The following is a 27,741-nucleotide window of genomic DNA, read 5'->3' as shown; positions in this document are numbered from 1 at the left end:
ATTTGTCAAACAATGGCTGATCATTTTTTTTTTAATCCGTATCAGAACCCCAGAATAATTCTTGATTTGACTTCTTCCCTTTACCTGCCTACTTTTTGTTTTGTATGCATTCAAAGTGTGTGTTAGTGGTGCAAATCCAAATCGGGTGCAAAATTTTCACCCGGTTAAGATTTGCATGGACTCATTGTAGAGTTAGTACCCCGACTTCATACAAAATTTTTTACTTTCTTACTTTGCACTTACTGGTGCTGCATTTTTTTTTTTTTTTTTTTGCATACTAAAAACTAATGTAAAATTTGAATCACCTTCATTTTCTTCCATATAAGGTGAGTCATTTGCACACCCATGCATTTGCACTCCCTATTTGCATGTCAGACAAACCAAGTATAGTAAAACTTGAAACTAAAGTGAACCAAAATTTGTACTTTCCCAATTTATGCTCTCATGCATTTGCACTAAATCAAACAACAGAGTTATAGGAATTTCTTTTATGCAAACTCCACCTGTACCTCTTTCTATTCTTAATCTATTTTTTTGTCATTTAGTTGGGTTTGCATTATTCCATACAAGTGATTTCAAATTTACCCTTTCTTTAGGTCTTCTATCCATTTCTCAAATTAACCTCATAAGTCAAAGAGAGACCAAATCCATCCATAAAATTCTCATTTTTCTTCCTAATCATTCTAAACATTGTACATCACAATTCTAGGTTTCTGTTCCCATTACTGATTTGGCCTAAAACCCTGGTTTAATTTATATTAATGTATTTTTTAATATAAGTTATGTTTCCATGCAGAACATGGTGCTCTTCGCCTCTTCGGTGGTTATAGTTAAGCAATACGTGTCCTATCAAGACCCATTAGGCCTAACAAATGTGATCTATTATACCTGATTTCTTATGCTTTTCAGTTGTATGGGACATTAATTATGAGTTGAGTTGATTGAATGAAACTGCTTAAGGGCTTTCTCAAAAGAGGGGGAAAAAACTAAACCCAGGTCCATATTGTTCAATAAATGGCCAAACCGCTGAAAATGCGAACAATAGCATCCTTCTCTAGATCATCTATCCTATTTTAGCTACTTGCGGAAATGAGTCATGTATGCGAACAATAAATGGCCGAACCCAGGTCCATATGGTACACATCAACCATACATCTATAAGGCCTCGTTTGCTTTTCGGTAAATTATTTATTTGGGTAAATGCAGTTACTTAGGTAAGTGTTTCCTACTCGGTAAGTGCATTTACCCATATTCTTTTATTTCTCATGTAAATAAGGCAATGACTATTTTAGCTATAAAAATCCATTATTAAAAAGGGCATTTTTGTCCCATTCAAGTGTTGACAACTTTTCCCCTAGGTGGGAAAGTTATTTATCCACCTGGGAGATGTATACACAGGAAAATAAACTTTCTCTGGTCCTCACATAAATATGAAAAAACAACATGGGATTCTTGGTCAATGAGAACCAAAATCCCATTGACCAACTTTCCCCCCTCTCAAAATCCAAGAAAGCCCCCTAAATGGCACTTGTTGGTTTTATCATTTAATTAGGTTGTATGAATCACAGAAAGCTCCAGTTTTTCTTTTCTCAGAGGAAAAGGATTTCTGCCTTTCTGGACTAGTGTACCATGTCCTAAAATGGCATAGATGAGTTTAATGCATCTCTCCTAAGCAATTGGCCTAACAGACAACAGATATCTCTTTACTGAGTAGTAGACCAACCACATGTAATACCATAGGTTGCATAGATTCTTCCTAAACAATCTCTCTGGTAGAAAATAGAAACCTGTTTACTGGGTACACCAACTACATTTAATATCATAAATTGGAATATTGGATATTCCCTTTTACATAATTGTCCTGCTACACCCAACTCTTTTCCAGGGCTAGGGCTTTCCACATTTCAAATTTTTAAAACCCATTGAAGAATCCAGGAGGCCACTAAAATTGTTCAAAACTAGCTTTTTAAAGAAGTACTATTAGTACAGAAGAAGTATCTTAGTACTTAAAAAACACTTATTTCTACTTGCCAATATTGAAATGTATGCAATGAAGAACACAAAATGTTAAGAACAATTTTATTTTTTTATGTTTTTGATGAAAACAAAATCTTAGGCTGCGTTAGGAACAAGTGTAAAACGTCATCGGTGTACTTTTACACCGATGACGTTTTACACTGAACCGTGAAAGTGATCGTTGCTTTTTGAAAAACGTGATGGGTGAAGAGTGTAAAGTTTTATATCGATAAAATTGATGTAGTATTTACATTGATAATCAATGTAAAACTTTACGTTTGATAGGTTTTACATCGATTATCGACGTAAAACTCTACTCCATCCAAGCATACGCAAAACTGAACCGGAGTGGAGTTTTATGTTGATCATGATTACATTCTCTTTTCAAACGCGGGCAAAATCAAACCAGTGTAAACTTTTACGCCATTCTTGATTTACACTGATTCCAAACACAGCCTTAAGAGTTTAGAATGTTCACCTCCTTCTGGAGTGTTATAAAATACATGAAGGTGACAAGCACTGCTTCTGAGTGAAAAAAAAAAAAGAAAAGCATGCTGTCAATAAAAATTGTGGCTTCTGAGATCAATCCCCAGCCAATCCAAGCTGATGTGGTCTTCAGGTACTTTTATTTTGAGTTTGGTGAGATGAATCCTGAGAGGTTCCCATAGGCTAGCTGTCTCTTCATCACAAATCACATCCTTCAGATTCTGAAGGTTCAATACTGAACTTGGCAATACCCTTACTCTTAAGCACCTCCTCATGTCTACTGTTTTCAAACTGCATAGCTCACTCATCCCTTCAGGTAACCTCTCTATGTTTGAACAATCAGATATATCAAGAAATCTTAACTTCTGGAGTCTTCTGATTGAATCCGGTAATTCTAAAATTCCTGTACATGCATGCAGCCTTAGCACCTCTAAGCCTGTCATAAATCCAATATTGTCAGGTATTGTAGATAAATTATGACAGTTGGTGATGCTGAGCTTTTGCAAGTGGATGCTGCAGATCCCTGGAGGCAACTCGACCAGATCATTGCAGTAGTCAATGTCAATTTCAGTGAGATTTGGCAACATATTTTGGATCTTGACAGTGCAATTCCTCGAGGCTTCGCCAACATCACACATAACCAATGATATCTTATGCAAATTCTTTAAGGACATTATGATGCTATCGAGGGAAGGAAGTGAAATTTTCTCTAACCTGATCCTCTTTAGTTCAGCTAGATAACCAAGAGCCGACAAGTTACCAAGTTTAGCATGTCTGTGCCCATGGTTTGTAACAATGAGAACCTTCAACTTGCCCATACTCTCCATGAATGGGGGTAAGGAGTAGTTCATACCCAAGAAATCCAGAATTAGAACCACAGACTCAGGAAGTTGCATATGATGCCAACTTGAGGAACACATTTCACCTGTAGGACATACCATGTAATTGTAAGTCATGATGCAAAACAAGACCTGATAGAAAAGAAGCAGTATGACATACAACATGAATATGACAAAACCTGTAAGGATAGAAACAAGGCAGGCATTGATGTGCTGATGCTCTTGTTCCCACCAGCTTCTGGGAAGGTCATCATCTCTCCTCTCCATTAATAGTCTCTTCCTATGTTTTATGTCTTGCTGATGCTGCTGGCTCTGGTAGATGGCCAAGTCCCTGAGCAAATCATGCTGGAAAACATATAGCCCGTTGAAGGTTCCATCAAGATCCCCTGCATCATTCCTAGGCGAAAATTGCAAATGATTATGGTAACAGTTGACACCAGTCAAATGCCATTTATTGATTTCAACACACAAGCTTTAACACGAAATGTATTTATTTTTCAATCTAAATATTAGCTAGCTATACAAATTCATACTTAAAAAGCTTGCACTAAACAAATTATAAATATATCAATTCAAACATTGCAGGGGACTCTGCCTATGCCAACACACCGAACAAGGAGCCAATATTAATAGGATGTGAAGGTCCTTATCTAAACCAGGACTACGCCAGAAATAGTGAAGACCATAGTTGTCAAGGTGTCGCCTAGGCAACAAAAATGACAAGGTGAGCGCCTTATCATAATATCATTTAAATTACTAATATCTTATTGATGTGTTTTATGCATTCTATTATATACTGCATATATACTTTGTTTTAATGCTTTACTATTGAAATTTAAAAGATAAAAGGGTTTAAGAAAGAAGTATAGAGGGGTTTCTTTTTCTTTCTTTTTTTTTTGTTTTTTTTCTACTCTCTCTCTCTCTCTATTAAAATAAAACCACAACTCCATCATTATTTTTTTCCCATTTTGCTTTCCATCTTGAACTTTTTATCATTATAAAGCTAATAGCCTTATTTAGTTTGCTTTTTTTATTGATATGCATGCTGAATGGTATATAAAATTAGGGAACTAGGCAAAAGTTATTTCTTTATTTTATAAAATTCTTATTGCCTAGGAAACTAGGTGCCCCAATGTTGCTCAGAATCGCCTAGACACCTTGACAACTATGGTCAAGACCAGCCTAACCTAAGATTAGTATTTTTGAATAAGAAAACCTGTCATATCAATAAATGAACACATAAATGAGCACATAACTGTGATTAATAATGAGAATTGGAAAAAAAAACTGCTGTCACTATCAATAAAATACGATGTGAAAAAGAAAAACAATAAATACATGCATACCAATTAAAAGGCCTACATATGCAATGAACTTTAACCACACCCTGCAGGCATAAAAATAAATCCAACACACCTTGGACATTCAATCAGATTAATGAGATTCCTCTGGGAAAGTTCAAGGAGGTTAGCATATACATCATCTTCACCATCTAGCTTGTGGAGCTCAATCCAAATATCTATAAGAGCAGAGGCAGGGATCCTTTGGTCTTCAGGAAATGAACCAAAATCCAAGAAACATTCTCGAGCAGTATCTTTCAGGAAAGACAAGCTGGTTGAGAGGCGATCCAGAAGATCTTCACTGTGATCCTTAAATATGGAGCAACTTGTTGATAGTATCTTCTCTGTCTGCCGCCATTTCCTTGGATTCTGCCAGCGCAATGAGTGGCCAATCACCTTAAGAGTCAGGGGATATCCCTTGCATGCTCTTACTATCTGCAATCCAATGCCATTAAGCATAAATAATTATAGTTCAGGGGAAACTTAAGAAGAAAGACAATATATATTGTAAAAAGCTTACTTTGTGGTCCTATTTGAATGTAGAAATATCTAGCATTTAAACCTGTTTGGGGAGTGGGATGGAGGAGTAAAAGTAATTCCTTTTCCTCCTATTTATTTTATTACCAAAAAAAATCCTCCTATTTATTTCAAACATGTAGTTCAACAAGGATCTTGTATGCCTGCATTTTGAATTATAAACAAATACTCCTACGTATATGGCCAACAGTTGACAACATGCCACGGAGGGCTTCAACTTGGGTCAGGTTGGATTGGGAATCTGATAAAATTTCAATATAACCAAACCTGAACCCAATGTAGTTGAAATTTTCCAAATAGGGCAACCCAACTTGCATCCCTAATGTCACAATGGGTACAAAAATAATTCATCAAATTTCTCAGGAAAAAGTGTGTATGTTTTCATGACACTGATCCCCTCAGTTGTAAGTCTTAAGACTCTTGAAACTGTTTGATTTGTAAAGGTGCAGATAAATCTACCTCCCTGTCTTGTGTAAAGTGAAATACCCACTAATTGCATTTATGTCCCATGTCATGAAAATGAAATAAATGGAGAAATGCAGTAAATAGAGTTACTCTTCTTTCCAGAAACTGTATATTCTGAAATTGGTCTTCCTATTTTTCTTGATCAGTAATCTGAATTGATCTTCTTGTAATGGTTTTGAAACCCAAATTTTAGCTTCAAATATCATCCAGTAAGAATTCAAAAGAAAATGTATTTGTGTACTGTGCTTGTATAGATGGAAAAAGGAGTGTACATACATATATATTCATGTATTTGGGAGACAAGTGCAAAAGTTATATGCTAGTGCATATGATCCACATAGGTGGCAGACAGATAAAGCACCTTTTCTATAAGTTCTTCTTCTGGCCTCTCACTGTTCGCATTCTCATCTTGTGGGAACGCTTCATGACAAAAGAGAGTCATGGCATCTCTGTCATTCAACATCTTCAAAAAATATGTGGTCCTAAATGCGTTAAATTCAGTTCTAGATGTGACCAGCATTTTAAATCCCTCTTTTTTGAAGTCAAGTTTCTCAATAACTGATACAGACCAAACATCATCTAGAACCAACAATATGTCATCTTGTTTTCTCTTCTTGAACAAGTCTCCTAGCTGCTTAATTGCATCTTCATCATTTTGGAACTCGGGTGGTGAACGTCCACTAATCTGTTCAAATAATCTCTGTATGAGCACCTTCAAGTTGGGGGAGCTTGAAACAGTTAAAAAGAAGATGTTTTCCTTGAATAAACCTGCACAAGAAAAGTACAAGACATTTGCCACTGACACAATGTTCCTACTGATGTATGCAAAAGAAGGGGACCAAAAAAAGCCACATGGGAAAAGAAAGCAAAAGTACAACACAATCATTTGATAAACAACAAAAAAACGCTGTTAATCAACCACTTGCAAGCTGACAAAAACATATGGAACAGATGGATAGGATACTAGAGTGACATGTACAAACTGACATAACTTTGCTTTAGTTTCCCCACCAGAGGAAGTGAAAATATTTCATCCTTCCATAGAGGAAGCAATACTGGAAGGGAAGGGAACATGATTAATCTTCAAGTGAATAGTGCACCATGTGACAACTTCATGATGGTTACTTAAAAGAGAGCTTAAAAGAGCAAAGAGAAGCATGAAATTGAATTTCTGGGCACTGGGATTTACAGAAAATTGTGACCCAGTTTTGGGTTGAAATATATAATTCTTAGTGAATCAAATGAGTTACCTAAAATGAAATAATCAAATGTTTTTGTTCTGGAAATGGTTCATGAGCAACAGAAAAAGATAGGAATGTAAACAGGAAACCATACGTGTTTCAGAGAATTATAATATGATTCTGCAAACTTAGACCGCAAGATTTTCACAACAACTATTAGGTGGGCTGGAATCTGTAGGGGCACATTTTTCTGATGATAAACTTCCATAGGCCCGATGTGTGGTTTGAACATGTTAGGTGGAGTACTAAATTGATGAGTGTTTTATTTAACTATTATTGCTAACCAAAATCATTATTAATTTATATTTGTTTATCTTTAAAGAAATTTTGTACCCCTGAAAATTTTAAAGGGAGAGCACTGTTAAAATTCTTTAATTGCATTGACAACTTCACTGAGAAGTCTGTAATGTCTAATAATGTCATTTGAATAACCTCTTTGTTTAGGAAGTGGGAATCCTGTAGGATAATCCCCAGTTAAGAATGGTAAGGGGGGGAAACCAAGAGAGTGGAATTTAAACACAGTATGTTAAGACAAGTTGGCGCATTCAGAACTCACAGGCAAAATTACATGAATCTGGAAAGAGGTTATTTGGTCCCTCCCTTTCTTATGCATCAACCTGCATTGGATTTCCATGCATTCCAGAATAACTTTGGTCCCAATTTCATTTGTATCCTCCAGTCCTTGGCCAACTCTATGTTCATTGTTACTTGGGGGTGAGCAAAAAAAAAAAAAAAAACCGAAAAACTGACTGAAACTGAACTGAAAAATCAGTTAACCGAACTGGTTGGTTTGGTTTCGGTTCAGTGTTTTAAAAAAACCAAAGGTACCGGTTCTGTTTCAGTTAATCAATATAGAAAACCGGTGGTTAACCGAACTGACCGGTATATATATATTTCTATATATTTTATGTATATTATATATTATAAATTAATAAATATGCATTATATATATTTATAATATATGCTATATTATTTATTATTTAAAATATAATATTTTATTATATATATATTTTAAAAATAAAAAATGGAAAACCGGTAGTACCGGTTCGGTTACAAAAAAGAGCATCCCTAATTGTTACTCATTATGCCGTGTTTTGACTTTTGAATATCGTCTTTTAGATACAGTAAGTGCAAAACGCAATTAGATGGGACGCAAGCTGGATAAGTAATCACTCACTTGCCACAGAAAGAAAGTGAAGAAAACCAAACACAGAAAAAACTTGGTATTTGGTATCCATACATACCTTTCACTTGCTCGTCTTGGCAAAGCATGGTGGCCAATGTTGTCTTGCCACATCCGCCGGGAGCACATAGTACCAGCACCTTCACATCTTTCCTCAACAACATCATCTTCAATTCTTTCAGTGGCACATCGAGTCCAACAGTCAGACTCGGGAGTTCAGGGACCGCACACAAATTCAATTCCTGTGATCCAATGCTCTCGGATCCCGCAGAAATGAAACCCCAAGTAGGGCCTGTGTCGCCAAAGCTCACTGCTTCGAATTTCCTACTCATTTCCTTGAATTCAACCAAAAGCTTTTTGTTATCGAGCCAGGCATCCGCCTGCACATTCAACTGAAAGAACCTACACAAAGATTCATCCAATTTGATAAACATCTTCGAGTAGCGGTACTTCTTGTAGTAGTTCCAGCTGGAGATCTTCTCGCACTTCCGAACTCGCACTTGCCCTTCCTTTAACTCCTGAATCATCCTTTCGATGTCCGTATCCGTCTTCAAATCTGTAATCTGTCCATGTAACCGTTGTACTTCTTCGATGCGAGGAAGTATGTTTTCGAGTGTAGATTTTAGACGTTCTAATTGCTCCTTGAATTGGACGGCCTTCTTCGCCACATCTATAACCGCTTTTAACAGCTCTCCCGCTACAGCCCCTAACAAGCTTCCCCCTACCAAGTCAGCCATCAAACCCTGAAAACCACACTCCCTATGCCAGAAAAACTTTGATCGATCTGTTAAAACTTAAAATTGCTGTTCTCTGCATCAAAGATTAAATTTGATTGATATAGGCGTTTACTTTATGAAAGACAGAAAGAGTAATTATTTAACTAATAATAGGAAACAAGATCGAAACACTGCTTTACCTTTTTTTTTTCCTTTAAATGTTTTGTCTTCCTTCCTTTCGCTTTTCCTCTTCAGCTGCTACGAATCCAAGTCAAAGATTCCTTACTTCTTCAAAATATTCATGAAACAGAGTCAAGGGACCTTCGCGCCACGCCATTATTTAGGGATAAGTAGACTGCACTTACTCCACCCGTTAAGAATTGTTTTTTGGTAAAACGTTAAGAAGTGTTAATACCTTACTACAAATTATCTCATAATATCAATATTGCCCCAACTTCTATTAGAAAAACCAAAACCCCACAAACTATAAACAGAGAGGTTATGTTCCTCCATGTTTAGACCTGACGAGTTTGAGGGACATCAATATCTACACTCTCTGTTACTCTAATGTGCTTGGTCTTCTTGACGAGTTTGTAGGGTCTGTTTATCTTCTTGTTTCTGGGTGTTGCCTAGATTTCATATTTGGTTGTTTAAATCAACGTCAAGAGAAGAAACTTGGGGGAACCTTTCACCAACATAGTTTTTGCAATAGAAAGTAATTCAGAGAACTTAGATAAGAAAGTTTTACATCGAAGGTCCAAAAGTGTTGTGCATTCTCCAGAAATTTGCTTAAAACACTCTTTATCACGGTTGCCATCCATGGACAAAGATGGATTTCTGAGTAAAAGACATAATCCCCTATTTGGAGCACTAACATACTACCTATTCAACTTAAACTAAAAATGTTACTGGGTTCACCAAATTAATGCATCCAAATTAGGTAGGCCGTTTGGAAAAATTTAACTGAAATTAAAAATGTTTTAGATTTGAGAAAATTCTCAAATCTAATGTCTCTTTTTCAAATGCCATTTAACGGCTGGTTAACAGTTAATTAACGGTAGGTACTAGATAAAATTTATTGAATATGATTAAAAAACAATGTGACATGGCGACCTATTAGAAGAGGAAGAGAGAGAAGAAAAAGAAAACTAATGTGACATGGCGAATTACTAAAAGAGGAAGAGAGAGAAGAAAAAAAATAGCATGTTTTAAAACATTTAATAAATAGTTAAAGTTACTTTTGTCTTTTACATTTTATCTGTATGTGGAATATGATTAAAAAACTTTGGAAAAAAAAATTCGACCCCACGTGAATGGAGACCAAATCAGCCCCCCATGTATTGGGAACATCTCTCGATGATAATCGCAGAAATGATGATATCATCATCGGGAGATGTTCCCAATACACGGTGGGGATGTGCTGTGGGACGTTGTGGGGGGCACTTTTGTGGAGGGCTGATTTGAACACACGTGAATGGAATTGGAATATATGAATCGAATGGGGGCCACATGGCCTATATCATATTCGATCAAATTATAAAGGGATCAAATATGGATCATCCTTAAGCAGTATCAAGGATTACTGTTTTGAAAATCGGATTGGACCTTTAGTTATGTGTTGAACTGCTATTTGTCAAAAAAAATGTTGAAAAGTTAGAAAATCGTTGATCCAGACAGTTGAACCGTTTGACCTAGTCAACAGTTTGTAGGTCACCTTTAAATTCAAAGAAAAGGTAAAAAATTCACTAAGGAGTGGTAAATTCCCGATAGGTACCTTGTACTTTAGGCCGAGTGCCAATTTAGTACTTGTACTTTAAATCGTGGCAATCTAGTACCCAAACTTTCAATTTGGGACAATTTGGTACCCGGCGTTAGATTTCTGTCAGTTAGAAACTCATATGCGGGTTAAAAATTTCAAAAATACCAAAAATACCCGTTATGAAAAACCCCTTTTATTCCCTTTACCTAATCCCCTATTGTCTTCATTTTGGGTTGAATGAACGAAAGAGGAAAAGAGAGCCGACCTTCCTCTTCATTCCTAGCACTTCCATTCCACCCTTCTCTTCAAAATCGGTTGGAGAAACAATAGAGGCCGGCGAAGAAAGGTTGGAGGAATGACAAAGAGGCCGACGAAGAGAAGAAAGTTTGAAGAAACGACAAAGGGGGCCCCTCCCCAGTCCCAGCAATCCGGAAGCCCCATGGAAGAGGCCTCTGTTCCAGTGTCCACATCTGAACATGACTTTCTCAACTTTCCGAAATTCTGATTTTCCGGTTGGTGATGTCAAGCTCACTATGGAGGTCACTAGGGCAAAATCTTCGGTCATGTTCGACTAATCACTGTACCAGTAGAAGTAGGGGCAGTAGGATTGATTATCGGCCTTGCAAGGTTGTGGGGGATCAAGGGAGGAGAGTAGGTGACATTCTGGAAGGACGGCGATTCTTGCGAATTGTATGGGGGGCCATTCTGCTCGAAGCAGTCATGGAAGAGAAGACATTGTATCCAGTTGAGACCACTACCAGTATCAAGAATCAGAAAGAAATGCTTGGGAGGAGTACCCACAAAAACGTCCATGAAGTACTCGCTTGACTCGAGACTGACACCGGATTCTAGAGTTGCCACAAGTCTTCCGGCTGACCCACTTGTGTCAGATTCCGATGCCGCTGCCGGTGCAACCACATGCTTCAGCCCTGCCAGCTTCTTCTCTGTTAACCTTGAAACCGTGTTCTAGTTCATCCTCTCTGTAATCCTTCTAAAAAGGGTTTGGATTCTGGTCAAGTCTCTGTGGGTGGATTGACGTACTGATTCCTTTTTCTCAGCTTCATCTCCATGAGTCATCAATCCATGTTTGAGGTGGAGCTTCACCGTTGGTTTACTGGATGGAGCTCCTACTATCTTATCTCTGTCGTCATCACCATCTTCTTCCTCTGGAATGGTTGCTTCTGTTGGTTTATGCGAAGAAGTCTCCGTTTTTGTGAGACAACACCTTGTATTTTCCGAAGCTGTGACTGAATTGAAGCTTAGATGATCGAGGAGTTCAATACCAGCAAGAATAGAAGAACCATTGGACTTAAGTCCATGTTGGCTAGAAACGGCGATAGCGACACTGAAGCAAATGATAATTAGGATAAAGAAAATATTGGAAAACACCATGCTCTCTTCTTCTTTGTTTACAAAGCTCCTCCTACAGGGGAAACAAGTAGACCAGATAATTAAAACATAAAATTAATCGAACTCCAATTCAAAGCAGTTATTTTTGTAGAGGAAGAAGAAGAACAACAGGAAGAGATGTATCAGTTTATTGAGATTCAATTAGTTTCTTGATAAAGAAACTAATACCCGTACTTTAAATCATGTACTTTAGGCCGTTTCCCGGCGGTGCATTCGCCTGACACCACTGGCGTGAGGGAGCTGGTTCTCGACGTCTCTATAAATGCAAGTATGAACAGTGGTTCCTACTTGCATTGCTCGATGGGTTATTTTAATTATTTTATTCAGTCGAAATAGCATTGGGGGTATTTAAGACTTTTTATCCTCTAATTGACGGAAATCTAACGTCAGGTACCAAATTGTCCCAAATTGAAAGTCCGGGTACTAGATTGTTACGATTTAAAGTACGGGTACTAAATTGGCACTCAACCTAAAGTACAGGGTACCTATCGGGAATTTTCCTTTTACTTTATTCCATCTCAACTGGGCCTACTTTTTAAAGTGTAAACTTTACATTTTTTAAACTTTAGCAAGTAAAGACTCAAGTCTCAAGGATTGAGTCCCAATGCTAGGGGTGAGCAAGAAAAACTGAATCAAATCGAACTAAAAAATACGCTTAATTGAATCGATCGATTCAATTTCGGTTAACCAATATAGAAAGCTGATGATTAATCGAACCAATTGGTATACATATTTCTATATTATATATATATATATATATTTCTATATATTATATATTTTTTGTATATTATAAATTAATAAATATGCATTATATATAAATACATATTTATAATATATATTATAACTATAAAAAAATTAAAAAACTGACAAACCGAACTGAAGATTAATCAAATACGTCAGCTGGTAACCAATCGACTTTGGTTCAATCTCGGTTACAGGTTTTTACCGTTTCAGTTTCAAAAACAATTCACCAAAGCAACCTACCCAATGCTATGATGTCATTACCATGGGACACCAATCACACCATCCCTCAACTCTCAAGTCGATTGGAGCTCCTTTTTTTATGTAGGCCATTTACAATCACCACTTATAGCGATGGTCAAGGGGAGGGTTTCTGGGTTTATGCTTGTAGCAGCGATAACTCAGTAGGGGTGCTTACGATTTGGTTAATCGAATTGTTGGCTTATGTTTGGAACCGAACCAGTATTATTGGAAAAATGGTAATTAAAATTGAACTAAAGCCGATTGATTAATCGGTTGATCAGTTTGGTTAATCATTGGTTCAGTTTATTAGATTTTCGATTTTTTATATTTACAATATATTTTATAAAAATATATAAAGATATAATAAAAAATTAGAAATATATAAAATGTTTTATTTTAAATAATAGACAATATATTATATATTATAAATATATATTTATATATAATGCATATTTATTAATTTATAATATATAAAAAAATATATCACATAAATATACATATAATACATAGAAATACATGTATACCAATTGGTTCAGTTAATCATCGATTTTCTATATTGATTAACCAAAACTAAATCAGTACTTTCGGTTTTTTTTTTTTAAATACTAAATCAAAACTGAACTGATTGGTTCGACTAATCAGATTTTTGGTTTGATTTCGGTTTGATTTTTTGGTTTTTCTTGCTCACCCCTACAACTCAATAGAATAACGAGTCTTGCAGCAATGATTCAAGGCTTGCATTGGTGACCGGTGCAACATGACTCAAGGCTTGCAACAACAACCATCTTTCTCTCTCTCTGGGCAGGCCCAATTCAGATTTTGGATTTTCACTGCAGAGTTATAAACATTCAAAATGTTAAAAACTCCCACTCTACACACCAATGCTTGCTCGTAAATTGGCATCAATTCTAAGTTGACACACACTCAATTGTACTTTGGGCCTAAAAATTCTGACCCTGGGTTGAATCGTCGCTCTCCCTAATCATGGTTTTTAAAATCGAATCGGACCGAACAGTCGGACCGGAAAACCGGGAACCGGTTCCCTTTTTCCTCCAAACCGGATTTTCTTCATTTGGTTAAGTTCTCAATACGATTTAAAAACTTTAAAAATCGGAATTGAACCCGACGTGAAACGAAGACGCAACCTTCTGATCTGGAGTCAGACGCGCTACCATTGCGCCACGGATCCGTTGCTGTAATTCGTTCCATTGAAAGTCTATAGAGGTGAAGCTAGGATCAATTAACCCATTAGACTAAACAAATAACTACAATAATTGGCATTCCTTTCGCTAACATATTGCAATAACTGATATGCAAATATAACCAATTCTCCAGTCATACTGGCAGCCCGGCAGCAAGACATGATCCTCTCCCATTCCACTGTGTTGGTCTTCTCCCCTTTATGGGAAAAACACAACACCTATAATACCGCACGAGTGACCTTTCCAGCGTGTTAATTTAAAGTTTTTAATCAAAATAAAGGGTTCGATTGTGATGTTAAAAACACATGATACTAAAAAAAAATCTACAATCAATCATCCGGCACTATAAAAGTAATATCTCAGGTGGCCTTTCATGGGAGGTTGTGATGTTAAAGCCTTTCCCGTATCATAATTTCTTTTTTCCAAAATAAAAGACTGGATAGGTTAAAATTTGTAATCTATCTCATTAAAATTTGTAATATATATAATATATATATAAATTATAATTAATAAATTTAGTGTTTTATATTTATATAAATTTATTTTACACGTGCTAAAAGTGATTAACTTTTTCTTTGTTTAGGTTGCATTCGGTAACAAACTATAAGAGTGCAAAAAGTGAATGTATTGATGTGAACCCAAATTTGTTTAAATGGAAGGATGCAAATGTAGTTTAGGCTTCGTTTGTTTGTAATACAAATGTTGAACTGGGATATTTACGTACTGCAGTTTGCCTTTGTGAGCGTTTGTTTGACATGTAAAAAAGTAATGATTATCATATCAAAAATATATTTTTCTGACATTTTTGTACTCTGAAAAGAGAGCATTTTTATACCTATGGCATTGAAGCATTTAATGATGGGGCCCACACTTAGCACCGATTTCAAACAAACAAGATGAGTGCAAAAACGGTTTAAAATCTGAATTGTGTTTGCATTCATGAACCAAAAAGAAGGTAAATATGTAGTGTACATATTTGTGTTTGCATTGCAACCAAATGCAGCCTTGGTTTACAATGTCTTGTTTGTTTGTGACGTGTGCAAACACAAATCTCAAGGCTGGTACCAACCTATTTTACATTGATCAACTTTGAGTGCTAAACTATCAGAAGTTTCTTTCTTTTTCAATGCAAAATTTTGTTTTTACTATATGCTTACAAAATTGAACCATGGTGTAAATTTGCTTTAGTTTTACATTTGCACTCTTGCCAAATCATCTTCATCTTCATCATCTAAGCCTTATTCCAACTGCATGGGGTCAACAACATGAATCTTGTTTGGTCATTCCATTCTGTTTAATGCCATATCCATTTATTAAAGGGTAAATTGTTGAAGGCTCCCATAAAGCTTATGACTGTAGCTCAAACCTCCCTTGAAGTTTGGTAATTGCAATTACCTCTCCTGAACTTTCTAAGCAATTAGACCTCCTTTGTTAGAATCCTCTAACAAGAGGCATGAAAATGTCTAAAATACCCATGCAATTTCTATTGAGGCTGGTTTCTACAAGAAAAAACAATACAAACTTTATAAACAACCAAAAAAGTAGAGAATTTAAAGTTGCAACTTTACCTTTGAGAAATTGATATGAAGACACATTTGCAAAAAAAATAATTTGAGAAAAGCAATTGGAGGGGTTTAACCTAGCAATTCATTTGAAGAGAAAATTTAAAAAGAAAAAGCAAACATTTTGGTCAACAATAACTACATGGGGTATTTTGGATATTTTCATGCCACCTTTTAGAGGATTCTAACAAAGGGGGTCTACTTGCAAGTTGTAACCATGTTAGAAAGTTCAAGGGAGCTTTCAACAATGGTTAGGAACTTTAGGTTATGATTGGTTTGAAGGAAAAAGTAAGGGAAGGAAAGGTAGGGAAACCTTTACAAACCTTGTATGGGTTTCCCTACCTTTCCCTATCTTTTCCTTCAAACCAATATATATATATATAGTTGGCCTTGCAATTATTTTATGAAAATTTCCTTTCAATCTAAGGCCTCATTCACATCTCAATAAGTCATTTGTCTTGGTAAATGCATTTATCCGAGTAAGTGTTTCTTAGGAAATGCTTACTTGGATAAGTGCACTTACTGGTTAGGAATGCAAATGGGTCGAATCATATTCGAATTAGGGTACATCTAAATCTGATTTGACACTGTTAATTGTAGATCCGATCGGATATGATAGACATGGATTTGAATTCGAATCCGATTGGGAAGTTAGATATTCGGATCTAATCTGATCCGATTTGTGTTTCTTTAAAAATTAATAAATTATTTAAAGAACAATAAAATATGCCAATTTAAATAAAGAAAAACAAAAAATACAAGTATCTTTTTAATTATTTTCATCATACATATACATGTTTTTATAAAAAATAAATAATATAATAAATTTACAAAAATACAATATAAATAACATATTTATAAATAAAGAATATATATGTATTTTATATATTTATATAAATAAATATATAGCATATATGTCGAATCGGATAGGGGTGATTCGAATCCAATCTGATTTATGATCAAATCCTATTTTTCGATCTGATCCGAAGATTTGAACTAGGGTTATCCAAATTTGACCAAATAGGATTAGATCTTAGATCGGATTGGATCATGATTCGATCCATTTGCACCCCTAGTAGTAGTGTTCCTTTATTCTTAGGTAAAGTTGTAAAATGACCATTTTCTCCAAAAAAGTGACATTTTTTAAGGAAAAATATTATGAAAAAAGTACACTGCATCCTATTGCAGAATTTGGAATTCCACTATAGACCTACAACAATTCAAAATGTCAAACACCCCCACCCTAAACACCAATACCCAGCCGTGTATTGGCATCAATTCCAAGTTGGCACGCACCCTAACTGTATGGTGGGGTTAAGAATTCTGACGGTGGGTTGAATAGTCATTCTCTCAAAATATTATCCCATCATGTATTAGTAAATTTATGCACAAATGCGTAAGTGATTTATCCAAGTCTTAGAAAGGTATTACTTGCCTTGGTAAATGAGCTACTCGGGAAGCATTCTTTTTTGTGTGGGGCCCACTAATACTAAGATATGAACACAAGTTTACTTCTTATCTATGGGACCCACCAACTTACCCATCGAAAAACAAATGAGGCCTATGGTATTTGCATAAGACTCCATTTGCACCCCTCCATTTTGTCCATCCCATTCTAATTCTATGGGCAACATCCCCCTCAATGTTAAAAATATGGAAAAATGGTCACACTGTATTATCTTTGATCTCCGATGTATCCTCATTTGCACTTCTACTATTATTAAAATTACATATAATATATTATGTTTTAGTCCTATTTATTATTTTAGGGTATTTGTCCAAAAATTTAACATTGCATTTAACCATTCTTTAGTTTCATTAATTAAAATCTTATTATCAAACAACATGCACCTTGAGACCTCCTCGTGAATATGTTGAATTAATTCATCATCCATGTCATATATTGGTGGAATTACACTCTTAACAAATGTAGCCTAAAATTCATATGCAAATTCACTTTGATTCTGCATTGATGATATACTTGCTTATATGAATATATGATTTCAGAATTAGATTCAATCATGTTGAATTGGATTTTTGGATCCATTCACACCGCTAATATTGGGGGTTAAGCGAAAGTGATGAATGGGAGAGTGGAGTCTGGATATGTTCACATTCCACCATGATATTTGTTTCAGTCTCATGATAAGATGTTCGGACATAGATCATGCTTGTGTGTGCACATTTGTGGAGACTGAATCTGTTGCTCACACCGACTCATCATGCATAGAGAATATCTCTCATACTTATATTATTATTTAGGGAAGATAGTCTTAATACATGGTGGGATGTGCGTATGAAATTGTTGTGAACCGCCCTCTGTGAGGAGCAGATCTCAATTCATAGTTGAGGGAGGTCTCTCCTAATGTTGATAAGGAAGAAAATGATGATACGTTTGGAAGATACGTGTTTATTTCTCATTGAAAAGGACAGCGGACAGTAGATCGGGACTCTTGTAAAACCCCTGTCCTATTATTTGACTAAGGATAGACACGTTTCTCTCTGGGCTTCTAGCCGCCTCAAAGGTCTTCTATCATGGCAAAGTCTCCCACCTCCGTACTCTCCTCCTGAGAAGCAGTAAAAAGAAATTTTGCAATGCAAAATTACGAATTAAAATTGAAACGCTTGGTCATGAATCATGATGAATGTAAAGTAAGCCTATGTCTACCAGTTTGCATGGTAAAGTTGAGAAACCTCTCTCTCTTTCTCTCTTTCTCTTTTTACTTTCACCTGGCATATGTATTATCTATGGAGCAAAATATCAAAGAATTGCATAGACTCGTTCCATATTGGCATTAATTGTTGGAGCAAAATCCACTGATTTATTTGCACTTTGACTTGGGATGTAGTTGGATTGTTTGTAAATTGTGGGAGACAAAAAGAAACACAAAATGAATAAAGAAGAGAAGCATCGACTTTGAAAGTCTTCACCCCGATTGTGGTTTATGATGGCATTATATCCGTCCCGTCACTCTCCTTTTTGACCTTTACCAGTCCCGGATCCCCTTTTTCCCTCCTTCCACAAGCCACAGCGACAGTCCAAGATTCTCACTGTCTCTCAACTCTCAACCACTACTCTACAATAACTATAATTATAATTCCCATCTAATTATGACCGTCAACTGGTTACATGGATTTCTGGACCTTCCACTAGGTTCTACTTAAAGTTCGATTTTAAGTTGTTTGACTAATCCAATGAATCTGATTAGAATTGGTCACCTCAGATGAATTTTAGCTAGTTTGGATTGTACGTATGGAGTTGATTGGTTTAAAAGATTTAAATTTAAAAATTGTAATAGTATTATAGAAAAATAAAATTAAAAAATTTTAAATTTATACTATAAAATATTTTAAATTAAGAAATATAAAAGTTTTTCATTTTTTCATATAAAAATTTTAAATTTTAAATATAAAATATTACTATATATCTATGGTTGGATCAGGTCCATTTTAATTGATTGGCTAAATTAAAACTGACTTGCATAATGTTTGAACTGAAATGGACCAAAATACTAGAAAATCGACTAACTCAAGTCAAATTAAGTTGGGTTGGTTGATTTTTTAGAGTCGTTTGACAAGTTTGTTTTGAAATATCTTCTAGAAGTTCTAACAATCAAAAGATGATGTGAGATTTTGCATCAAGATCTTAACAGTTTGAAGTCCTTTGTTTAAGTCATGTATTTCCACATGAAAACAAGTTGAAAAAAAAAGCAAAAAACTCTATTTAGAACCTCTTGAAAATAGCTAAAATCAAGATTCCTACATCTTTTCAAGGCTACAAGTTTCATTAGCTAAATATTTTCCAACCAAATGGAGAAAGACTAAAATGTAGACTATTGAATTTCTAAAAAACCGACAACCCACATGAAAAGACACACCAAACGGGGCTTAATAGTCTTACCTTCCACTTGGGTTTCTCCACATAAACAAAAGGAGAAATCATTGGTTACATGTAGCTCAAGAGAGGACTTGGAATGACAACATGGTAGGTTCGGGTTGGGGACCATATTCCCTATCCCCACCCTCGATTCTAAAATTTACCCCATTTCCATCCCCGATTCCCACTGGGGATAAATTTTGTCCTCCATTCCTGATCCCTGACGGGGATGGGTCCCTCGTGAGGACCCGACTCCCTGAAATTATTTTAGATAATAATTTTTTTTTTAAATAAATAAAAATTTTAAACTTCAAGACAGGACAAATACCTCAGTCCCCATCCCTGACCCTAACCCCAATCGAAAATTCCTATTAAACCCCATCCCCGTTCCTGTTCCGTCACAACAATTCCTTCCCTCACCCATTGGATCGGAAAAACGGGTCTCCATCGGAATGGGAAAAATTGGAAATGGGATTCAGTCAGTGCAAGACCCGTTCGAACAACCCTCTTGAAGTACGGAGATGTTCCCGATGCAAGGCTGTTCGGGCCTTGCAGTGACTGAGGCCGATCTCGAAAAATTGCCATCCCTAAGAGGACATTACCGTAAATTCGTCAGTCAACCAGACATTCAGTACACAGTGGACACTTGTACGTCGTACCATCATCAGGCGTCATCGTTTACCCTTGGTTGAAGTTGAAGGTGTTGAACCATTTTGACTTTTGACCGTGCACTATTTTAATGGTGCGTTCACACTCACATTGCCACGTCACGTCCTTGGCGTTTTGTAAATTGTAATCCTTCAATTGACTTCCCACCCTCCCATGCCGCGTAGGCGCGTGTACGCGTTAGAGCAGCATATCCACCTCTCTCTTTATCCAATGAATCTGACGACAACATAATAGAATGGGATCAAGCGCGAGAAGTGAGAGTGCACCACTTGATTTGGATTTTTGGTGGGGTCCACTTAATAGGTACTCCTGCGATTGACTTCAAAGGATTTTTACGCTTCTATTTTGAAATCCTTGTACCACATTTTCAGTCTCACCCGCCCCGCGTAATGGGATAAGGCGAATTACCTCAATTCCGTGTCTCTACTATAAAATTTTGAGTGGTCACTTTCAATGGAGACTGTATAATGGCTTTTACGTCAATATATTGATCCCAACCATCCATCCAAGTGATCCAAGATTTTAAATGATCGTGGCCATTGATGAGACATACCAAACAAGTGCATCAATGATTCACCAATGTGGTCACAATAAGGGGTGCCGAACACTGTAAATGATGAGTACAAAGAAAAAACATTGTAAATGGTTATAAAACCAAAAAAAAAAAAAAAAAACTATCGTCTTGTTAATAAAAACAATACATTTATTTGCTGGTGACAGTTATTTTAGAATTATCAACGGGTTGGGCCTAAGTCCAGACAGGGTGGTCCCAATTCCGAATAGATTATAAATCAGAATAAAATCACACATACCCAAAATCATCTCAGTTAATAATCGGGTCTATCAGATTTAGGTTAACAGACCTATAACCATCCATCCCAATTAATATGTCCAATGACTTATTATATTTATTTTAAAATTTAAAATTTGATAATATAATTTTAATAAAAATGATAATAAACATATTAAATTATTTATATATGAATAAAATTAAATATTTTAAATTAATATTATTTATCAAATTTATCATTTCAAACATAAAATATGAAAAAACGACTCAGGGCAGGGCAGAACCAACCCATTGACGGCCTAGTTGTTTTCATTTTTAGAAAACAAAACCATCCATCGTACACCCTTCTAATTGAATTAATGGCCATTCTAGTGTTGTGCTAGAATTTTCACATTGGTAAAACATATGAACTTTTCCATTAATCAATATTAAGCATCACTACTAAATGTTTCAAAATATTGATATATGTATTGGTCATACATGCATGAAACATGAGGTATTATTATTATTATGTGATAAAAAAAGGTTCTATACCCTCTTTAAATAAATTAAAAGGTGAAATTAAAAAGTGGTGAAAGTATTCAGGCTTTACCACTCACAATACATAAAAATTAGGGATTTTTACCATTCAGTCCACCTCTGAAATCCTAGCTCTACCGTACAGTTGGGGGGTAAGTACCAGTTCGGAATTAATGCCAATTCATAGACGGATATGAGTATTATAGGTGAAACTATTCATAAATTTAAATTGTTGTAGATTTATTGTTCAAATCTGAATTCTGAGGTGGAGTGCAAGCTAAAAATCCCAAAAAAATAATGAATAGTATGCTGATACTTTAAACCATACATCCTACTATCTTTACTTCTCTCTCGGTGGTTACTTCCACAATTCCACCAATAACTTGCTCATTACTCCCATTCCATCAATTCATTATTCATTGCCTTCACCATGCCATCATCAAAATGACCTTTTTTTCTAATTAAGATCAATCAACCAGTTGGAATCGATTCCAGCACCTATATATATTTCAACCCCCACTACCTCTTTACATTTAGTTCTACCTCATTCACCATTTTCTCTATTACAACCAAACCACTCATTTCTATATTCTTAACTTACTATTTCAATATTTGATTTACTTATCTTTCCCATCTCAACTACTAAAATAGTCCAAAAAAAATCATATCATCTATTTACTTTTTTTTTTTTTACTTCAGGGTCCAAAATTAATTTAAGCCATCTGAAACAAAATGATGTATCAAGATTTGATCAGCACTTGTAGAATTTTTTGGTCGCTTACTTATATGAAAGTAAGAGGGATTGATAAAAAGATAACAAAGAAAAAAGGGGTTAAATTGCCGACTACCATAAATTATAAGGGGCAGTTGGAATTTACTTAAACTATTAAGCAAATAACGAGTAAAATTTAGCTGTTTAATCGATTGTGAAAATCAATAATAAGGTTTCACGCCAGTAATAAAATACATCGAACCCGCACCTTTAACAATTTGTCAATAAAGTTATGAATTTTTTACTGACGTGGCATCTCATTATTGGTTCCACAGCCCCCTGAACAACGAAAGCGTTCAGCTCATCCGAATTCGCAAATAACGTCCTCCAGTTCGTTTTCCTTCGTAGTTGCAGACTGCATACACTACTACATAAGAGAGTTCTCCTTCCAAGAAATCGGACAAAATACACCACCGCTCGCTGGATAGCTTCTGAGATGCTTGATCGCCGTCCATGGCGGTGACCGATTTCTTTGCAGGGGAAATCGCTACAGAGCTAATAAAACAACTCATAGCAATATGCAAGCGGTCTACTCTTTGCAAAACCAATGCAGAGCAGCTGATGACATACGTAGAGGAATTGCTGCCCGTAATTCAGGAGATCAAGTACTCCGGCATCGAATTGCCCCAGGTGCGGCAATCACAACTCGACCGCATCTCCGAAATTCTTAATGAGGGGTCGGAACTCTGTAGGAAGGTATTGGCTTCCAGTCGATGGCACGTCTACAAGAACTTGCAGCTGGCTAGGAAAATGGAGAAGTTCCAGAAGAAGGTGGAGAACTTCATTAAGGGTCCTATGCAGGCACATATATTAGCCGATGTCCACCATTTGAGGTTCGAGTCGGCTGAGAGGTTCGATCGCCTTGAAGGTCGGCTCGCCGCCATAAAGATAGGGGTGAGCGACGACCGGTGGTTGGAGGAAGCTGTGAAGAGGGTCGAAGAGGATGAGATGGATGTGGATGGTTCGGTGAATTTTGGAGCTGCGATGGTTTTGGGGAAGAAAAAGGTGAAGGATATGATTATCGGAAGGGATGATTTGAGGGTTGTTGAGATTTGGGGGATGGGAGGGAGTGGTAAGACGACTTTGGCGAGAGAGATTTGCAATGATGAACAAGTTCGAAGTAAGTTTTTCTAGTTCCGTTCTTTTCTTTCTAAAACGATTTTAGAGAATTCATCTGTTCTGGGTTTTCATTTTTCCCTCTTCTATATAGCCCTTTCGGATACTCAATAATTCTGTTGTATTTTTGGTTTCTAGATTAATTGTTTAGTTGAAGATTGGGTATGCTTGGCTTTGGGAAGCGTACACGCAATTGCAGAGAGCAAACATCTATTTATTTCATGAGGAGACCGAACTCCTTTTTTATTATTTCTAATCGTTCTCTGTAATCGTCATTGTGAATTGAACTGTTGAAACCTGAATATGTTGAACATCTTTTCTCATTTTTATTACTTTTATTGCTAGTTGATATGCCTATTTTCTTCTGGAAGCATTCTTTAGAGAAGTTTTCATTCTGTATCCACTAAGTGACCAGGATATGTCCAGTTGAATTGCATACTTGAAAAGACGAAATGCAACATGAGTATTTTCATGTTTGAAATTGGAATTAGTGCTTCAGAGAACCAGACTCAAAGTCTGTTGGTTGCCTTCTCAGGTCACTTCAACAATATGATATTCTTAACAGTCTCGCAGTCCCCAAATTTGGAGCAGTTGAAGCAGAAACTTTGGAAAGGTATTACAGGAAACCACACGTTTGGTTCTGGTGTTCCCGACGTTCCGATTCCACAAGTGAAAGCTCAATATAACTGGATAGTTACTGGAAGAAGCCTCGTGGTTCTGGATGATGTTTGGTGTCCTCATGTACTCGAACAGCTAGTACATCTAGTTTCTAGAATTCCTGGATGCAAAATCCTTGTGGTTTCAAGGTTCAAATTTACATCAGGGATTGATAGGATTTATGAACTTGAACTGCTTAAAGAAGATGAAGCCATGTCCCTGTTCTGTTATTCTGCTTTTGGACAAAAGGGCATCCCATTTGCTGTTAATGAGAAATTGGTAGAGCAGGTATAATTGAAAAAAGTCTCATATTTTATTTACATAATTCCATTTCATTTTTTCAGTAGGTGCTCAATTACATTTGTTTATTTTAAAATTTGGCTTTCTGGAAACTCTATTTATAGATGTTTGAATCTGAATTTAACAGATTGTGAAGGAGTGTAAAGGGCTTCCATTGGCTCTAAAAGTGATTGGGGCTTCACTAAGGGATCAACCGGAAATGTATTGGAAAAGTGTGAAGAACAGGCTATCTCGAAGTGAATCCATCTGTGAATCTTATGAGATGAAATTACTTGAACGAATGGCAATTAGCATAGAGTACCTTCCAGGAAAGGTTAGGGAGTGCTTCCTAGACTTGGGTTGCTTTCCTGAGGACAAAAAAATTCCTCTTGACATTCTTATTAATATTTGGGTCGAGATACATGACCTTGATGAGGAAGAAGCATTTGCCATACTTACTGAGCTTTCAAATAAAAATCTCCTGACTCTGGTGAAAGATGCAAGGTATGTAAATATGACTCTGTTCGCTCTAACACTTCAAACTAGAACTATCTATTTTACCTATATGCTGGCAAATAATGATAAGAAGTGAGTTAAATGGGTTATCTGTGTTGTTTCTGTTCTGGATTAGGACTGGAGACATTAGTAGTTCCTGTGAGATATCTATTACTCAGCATGATGTGTTGAGAGACTTGGCACTTCACTTGAGCAAAAAGGGGGTGCTTGAGAGCTTAAACAAAAGGAAGCGACTGATTATGCCAAGGAGAGAAGACAGGCTTCCAAAGGAATGGAGAAGGGGTGTGGATCAGCCGTTTGATGCCCAGATTGTCTCAATCCATACAGGTATGGCTGTTTTCTTTGATGAAATTCTATGCAGAAAAGCCCTTTCTTGAAAAAGCCTTAGGCTACTTTTGTTTTCAGTGTAAAGACGGACCGGTGTAAAACTCCATTCCCTGTCTGTATTTTCATGCATTTGGTTGGAGTGTAAGTTTTACATTGAAAATTGGTGTAAACCTCATGCACAGTTGAGTTTTACATCGGTAATCGATGTAAATACTACATCAGTCTACTTTTACATCGATTATCACACTTAAGAAATTTCCAATGGTTCACTCATTTTAAACCCATTGGCATTGAACTCCATCGATGTATGACAGTTTACACCAAAAACAAATGCAGCCTAATTGAGCAACACACAGACAACCAGAAGGGTGGTCAATTTTTACCAATGTACTTAGTATTTATAATCAGTTTTCTATGCTTAGTTTGATTAGAATTTTCTGTGTTAATATAGGTGAAATGAAAGAGCTGGACTGGTTCCATATGGACTTCCCAAAGGCTGAGGTTCTCATTCTGAACTTCTCTGCGAAGGAGTATTTCTTGCCTCCCTTTATTGAGAGGATGCCAGAGCTCCGAGCTTTAGTGTTAATAAACTATGATACTGTAAATGCTGTCCTTCATAATTCATCCATATTATCCTCTCTGGAAAATTTACAAAGCCTCTGGTTAGAAAAGGTTACTGTCCCTCAACTAAACAAAATAGCCTACCCTCTGCGTAACTTGCACAAAATCTCCCTGGTCCTCTGCAAGGTTAATGAAGGTCTTGATGGGGTAGATCTTCCTTCAGTATTCCCTCGGCTCTCTGAGCTCACCATGGACCATTGTATCGATCTAATTGAATTGCCATCAAGCCTATGTAATGTCTATTCACTCAAGAGTCTGAGTATCACCAATTGCCACAGCCTGCAAGAGCTTCCACTTGGGCTGGGAGGGCTGAAATCTCTGCGGGTTTTGAGGATATATGCTTGTCCAAGCTTAATGAAGCTTCCTCCAGGGATATGTGAGCTGGAAAGGTTGAGTTATCTTGACATCTCTCAGTGTGTAAACCTGGGGAGCCTCCCTGAAAGGATTGGTAGGTTAATTAGGTTGGAGAAGATTGACATGTGGGAGTGCGCGCAGATCATAAATCTACCCGGGTCTATTGGGTCACTGCGGTCTCTACGACGTGTCATCTGTGATGAAGAGATTGCTTGGTTGTGGAAAGGTGTCAAAACATTACCAGATCTTCGGGTTCAGGTGGCACAAGAATGCTTTACTCTGGACTGGCTTGCAGAGTAGGGAAAGAGATTACGTCCATTGCCACCTTGTGGTGGTCTTCATTGTACATAATTTTTTTCAAATAATGTAAAAATTGAAACAAAAAGGATTCCCAATATTCTGATGCCTTAGATCTCTAACATTTGTACAAGTGAGGTAGAACTTAGAACTGACAACTACTTTTCCATTTCAGTCCAGGTCACACAGACATGAAATGCACCCTCAAATTATCAGATGTCACCATGGAGATGATGACTTTCAGACTCGAACAAGAGGGAATCTAGTAGAGTAGAGAGAGCGGTTGGACATATTGGGACTCAACATATATCCCCACGCCACGCTAAGATCATAAATTCTGGATCATTGGATCTGTATGATCATTTGAGCACTCTGTGAACAAAAAACAAAGAAAAAATACAAATAACTTTTCACAGAGGAGGCAACACCATCCAACGCCATGGCTTCCAGCAAGGAACTCGGGTAAGTTAGTAAAACAAATATGGTCAATCCTTTGGATGAAACGTCTTAGTATCGTGAAAACAATACCATACTTTATAGGATTTTACCAATGCAACACCTTCATCCTTGCCTGCCTTTGCTGCCATTAGATTACCAGCTTCATTTAAAGGATGAGGTTGTCAAGTGGCCGCTTGCCGTCGTGAAAGCTCAGGTACAAACAACATCCACAAATATAGCCAATGTTACTATCACCGGCTCGTTGGAGAGCCCTTAGATCATTAATGTTTATGTGCTCATATACGAGGGCTTTCACATTGCTGCTTTTGGCTTTGCAAGATGAGGCAAGCCCACCTGGAAAGCCGATACGCAGTGTCTGGTAAAAGTCAGGAGAGCCCAAAGTGATTGATTATTGTTCAGTCATTTAGTTGACTCTCAGTTGAAGTTTCTTCTTATGACTTTTTTAAAGAAGCTCAGCTCAAGTAAAGCAACTCAACCAAACATTCAGCCCTCCGAAACGAGGCAAAAAATTAGAGCAGACTATTAATTAGTATGACCCCTATGTCAGCAAGTGCCTCTTTCTCAATTCTCATTCTATGTTTTTTTTTTTTTTTGGGGGGGGGGGGGGGGGGGGATTTTAGAGGAACACTTGCAAGCCACATGCCAACCGCAATCCTCGGCGGAAGGAGTGTTGCCAAATGTCAACATCTCTTGGCTCCTGAAAGAAAAATTCTCATCCCCATACTTTTCTACCTTGGAGGGTAAGGGT

General features: G+C 36.6%; 2 protein-coding genes, 1 non-coding gene and 1 pseudogene across 3 annotated transcripts; 1 reads left to right on the top strand and 3 right to left on the bottom strand.

Moving 5' to 3' along the window:
* Positions 1-2,416: 2,416 nt before the first annotated feature.
* On the bottom strand, positions 2,417-9,188 carry LOC104595877 (putative disease resistance protein At5g66900). The gene is made up of 6 exons (XM_010256823.3): positions 9,024-9,188; positions 8,169-8,917; positions 6,045-6,451; positions 4,758-5,116; positions 3,521-3,738; positions 2,417-3,427 (listed from the first exon to the last, which is right to left on the bottom strand). The coding sequence occupies exons 2-6, from the start codon at positions 8,842-8,844 to the stop codon at positions 2,574-2,576; spliced, it is 2,514 nt and encodes an 837-aa protein (XP_010255125.1). The 5' UTR covers positions 8,845-8,917; positions 9,024-9,188; the 3' UTR covers positions 2,417-2,573.
* Positions 9,189-10,765: 1,577 nt separating this feature from the next.
* Positions 10,766-11,974, bottom strand: LOC104595969 (uncharacterized; annotated as a pseudogene).
* Positions 11,975-14,093: 2,119 nt separating this feature from the next.
* Positions 14,094-14,165, bottom strand: TRNAW-CCA (transfer RNA tryptophan (anticodon CCA)). The gene has a single exon. It is a non-coding gene; the product is annotated as a tRNA-Trp (tRNA).
* Positions 14,166-22,589: 8,424 nt separating this feature from the next.
* On the top strand, positions 22,590-26,656 carry LOC104595876 (putative disease resistance protein At4g33300). The gene is made up of 5 exons (XM_010256822.3): positions 22,590-23,487; positions 24,019-24,428; positions 24,568-24,923; positions 25,051-25,262; positions 25,714-26,656. The coding sequence occupies exons 1-5, from the start codon at positions 22,821-22,823 to the stop codon at positions 26,535-26,537; spliced, it is 2,469 nt and encodes an 822-aa protein (XP_010255124.1). The 5' UTR covers positions 22,590-22,820; the 3' UTR covers positions 26,538-26,656.
* Positions 26,657-27,741: the final 1,085 nt, after the last annotated feature.

Source organism: Nelumbo nucifera, chromosome 5 (assembly GCF_055504915.1).
Source record: "Nelumbo nucifera cultivar China Antique chromosome 5, China Antique-T2T, whole genome shotgun sequence".
Classification (NCBI taxonomy): domain Eukaryota; kingdom Viridiplantae; phylum Streptophyta; class Magnoliopsida; order Proteales; family Nelumbonaceae; genus Nelumbo; species Nelumbo nucifera.
This window is presented reverse-complemented; position numbering and strand designations above follow the sequence as displayed.

Coding starts and splice junctions, on each gene's coding strand:
- LOC104595877 (XM_010256823.3), bottom strand. CDS start 8,844: ATGGCTGACTTGGTAGGGGGAAGCTTGTTAGGGGCTGTAGCGGGAGAG. Junction 5,117..6,044: donor AAGAAGAACTTATAGAAAAG/GTGCTTTATCTG, acceptor ATTGGATTGCAG/ATAGTAAGAGCATGCAAGGG. Junction 3,428..3,520: donor CCTTGTTTCTATCCTTACAG/GTTTTGTCATAT, acceptor TATGTCCTACAG/GTGAAATGTGTTCCTCAAGT.
- LOC104595876 (XM_010256822.3), top strand. CDS start 22,821: ATGGCGGTGACCGATTTCTTTGCAGGGGAAATCGCTACAGAGCTAATA. Junction 24,429..24,567: donor ATGAGAAATTGGTAGAGCAG/GTATAATTGAAA, acceptor TGAATTTAACAG/ATTGTGAAGGAGTGTAAAGG. Junction 25,263..25,713: donor GATTGTCTCAATCCATACAG/GTATGGCTGTTT, acceptor GTGTTAATATAG/GTGAAATGAAAGAGCTGGAC.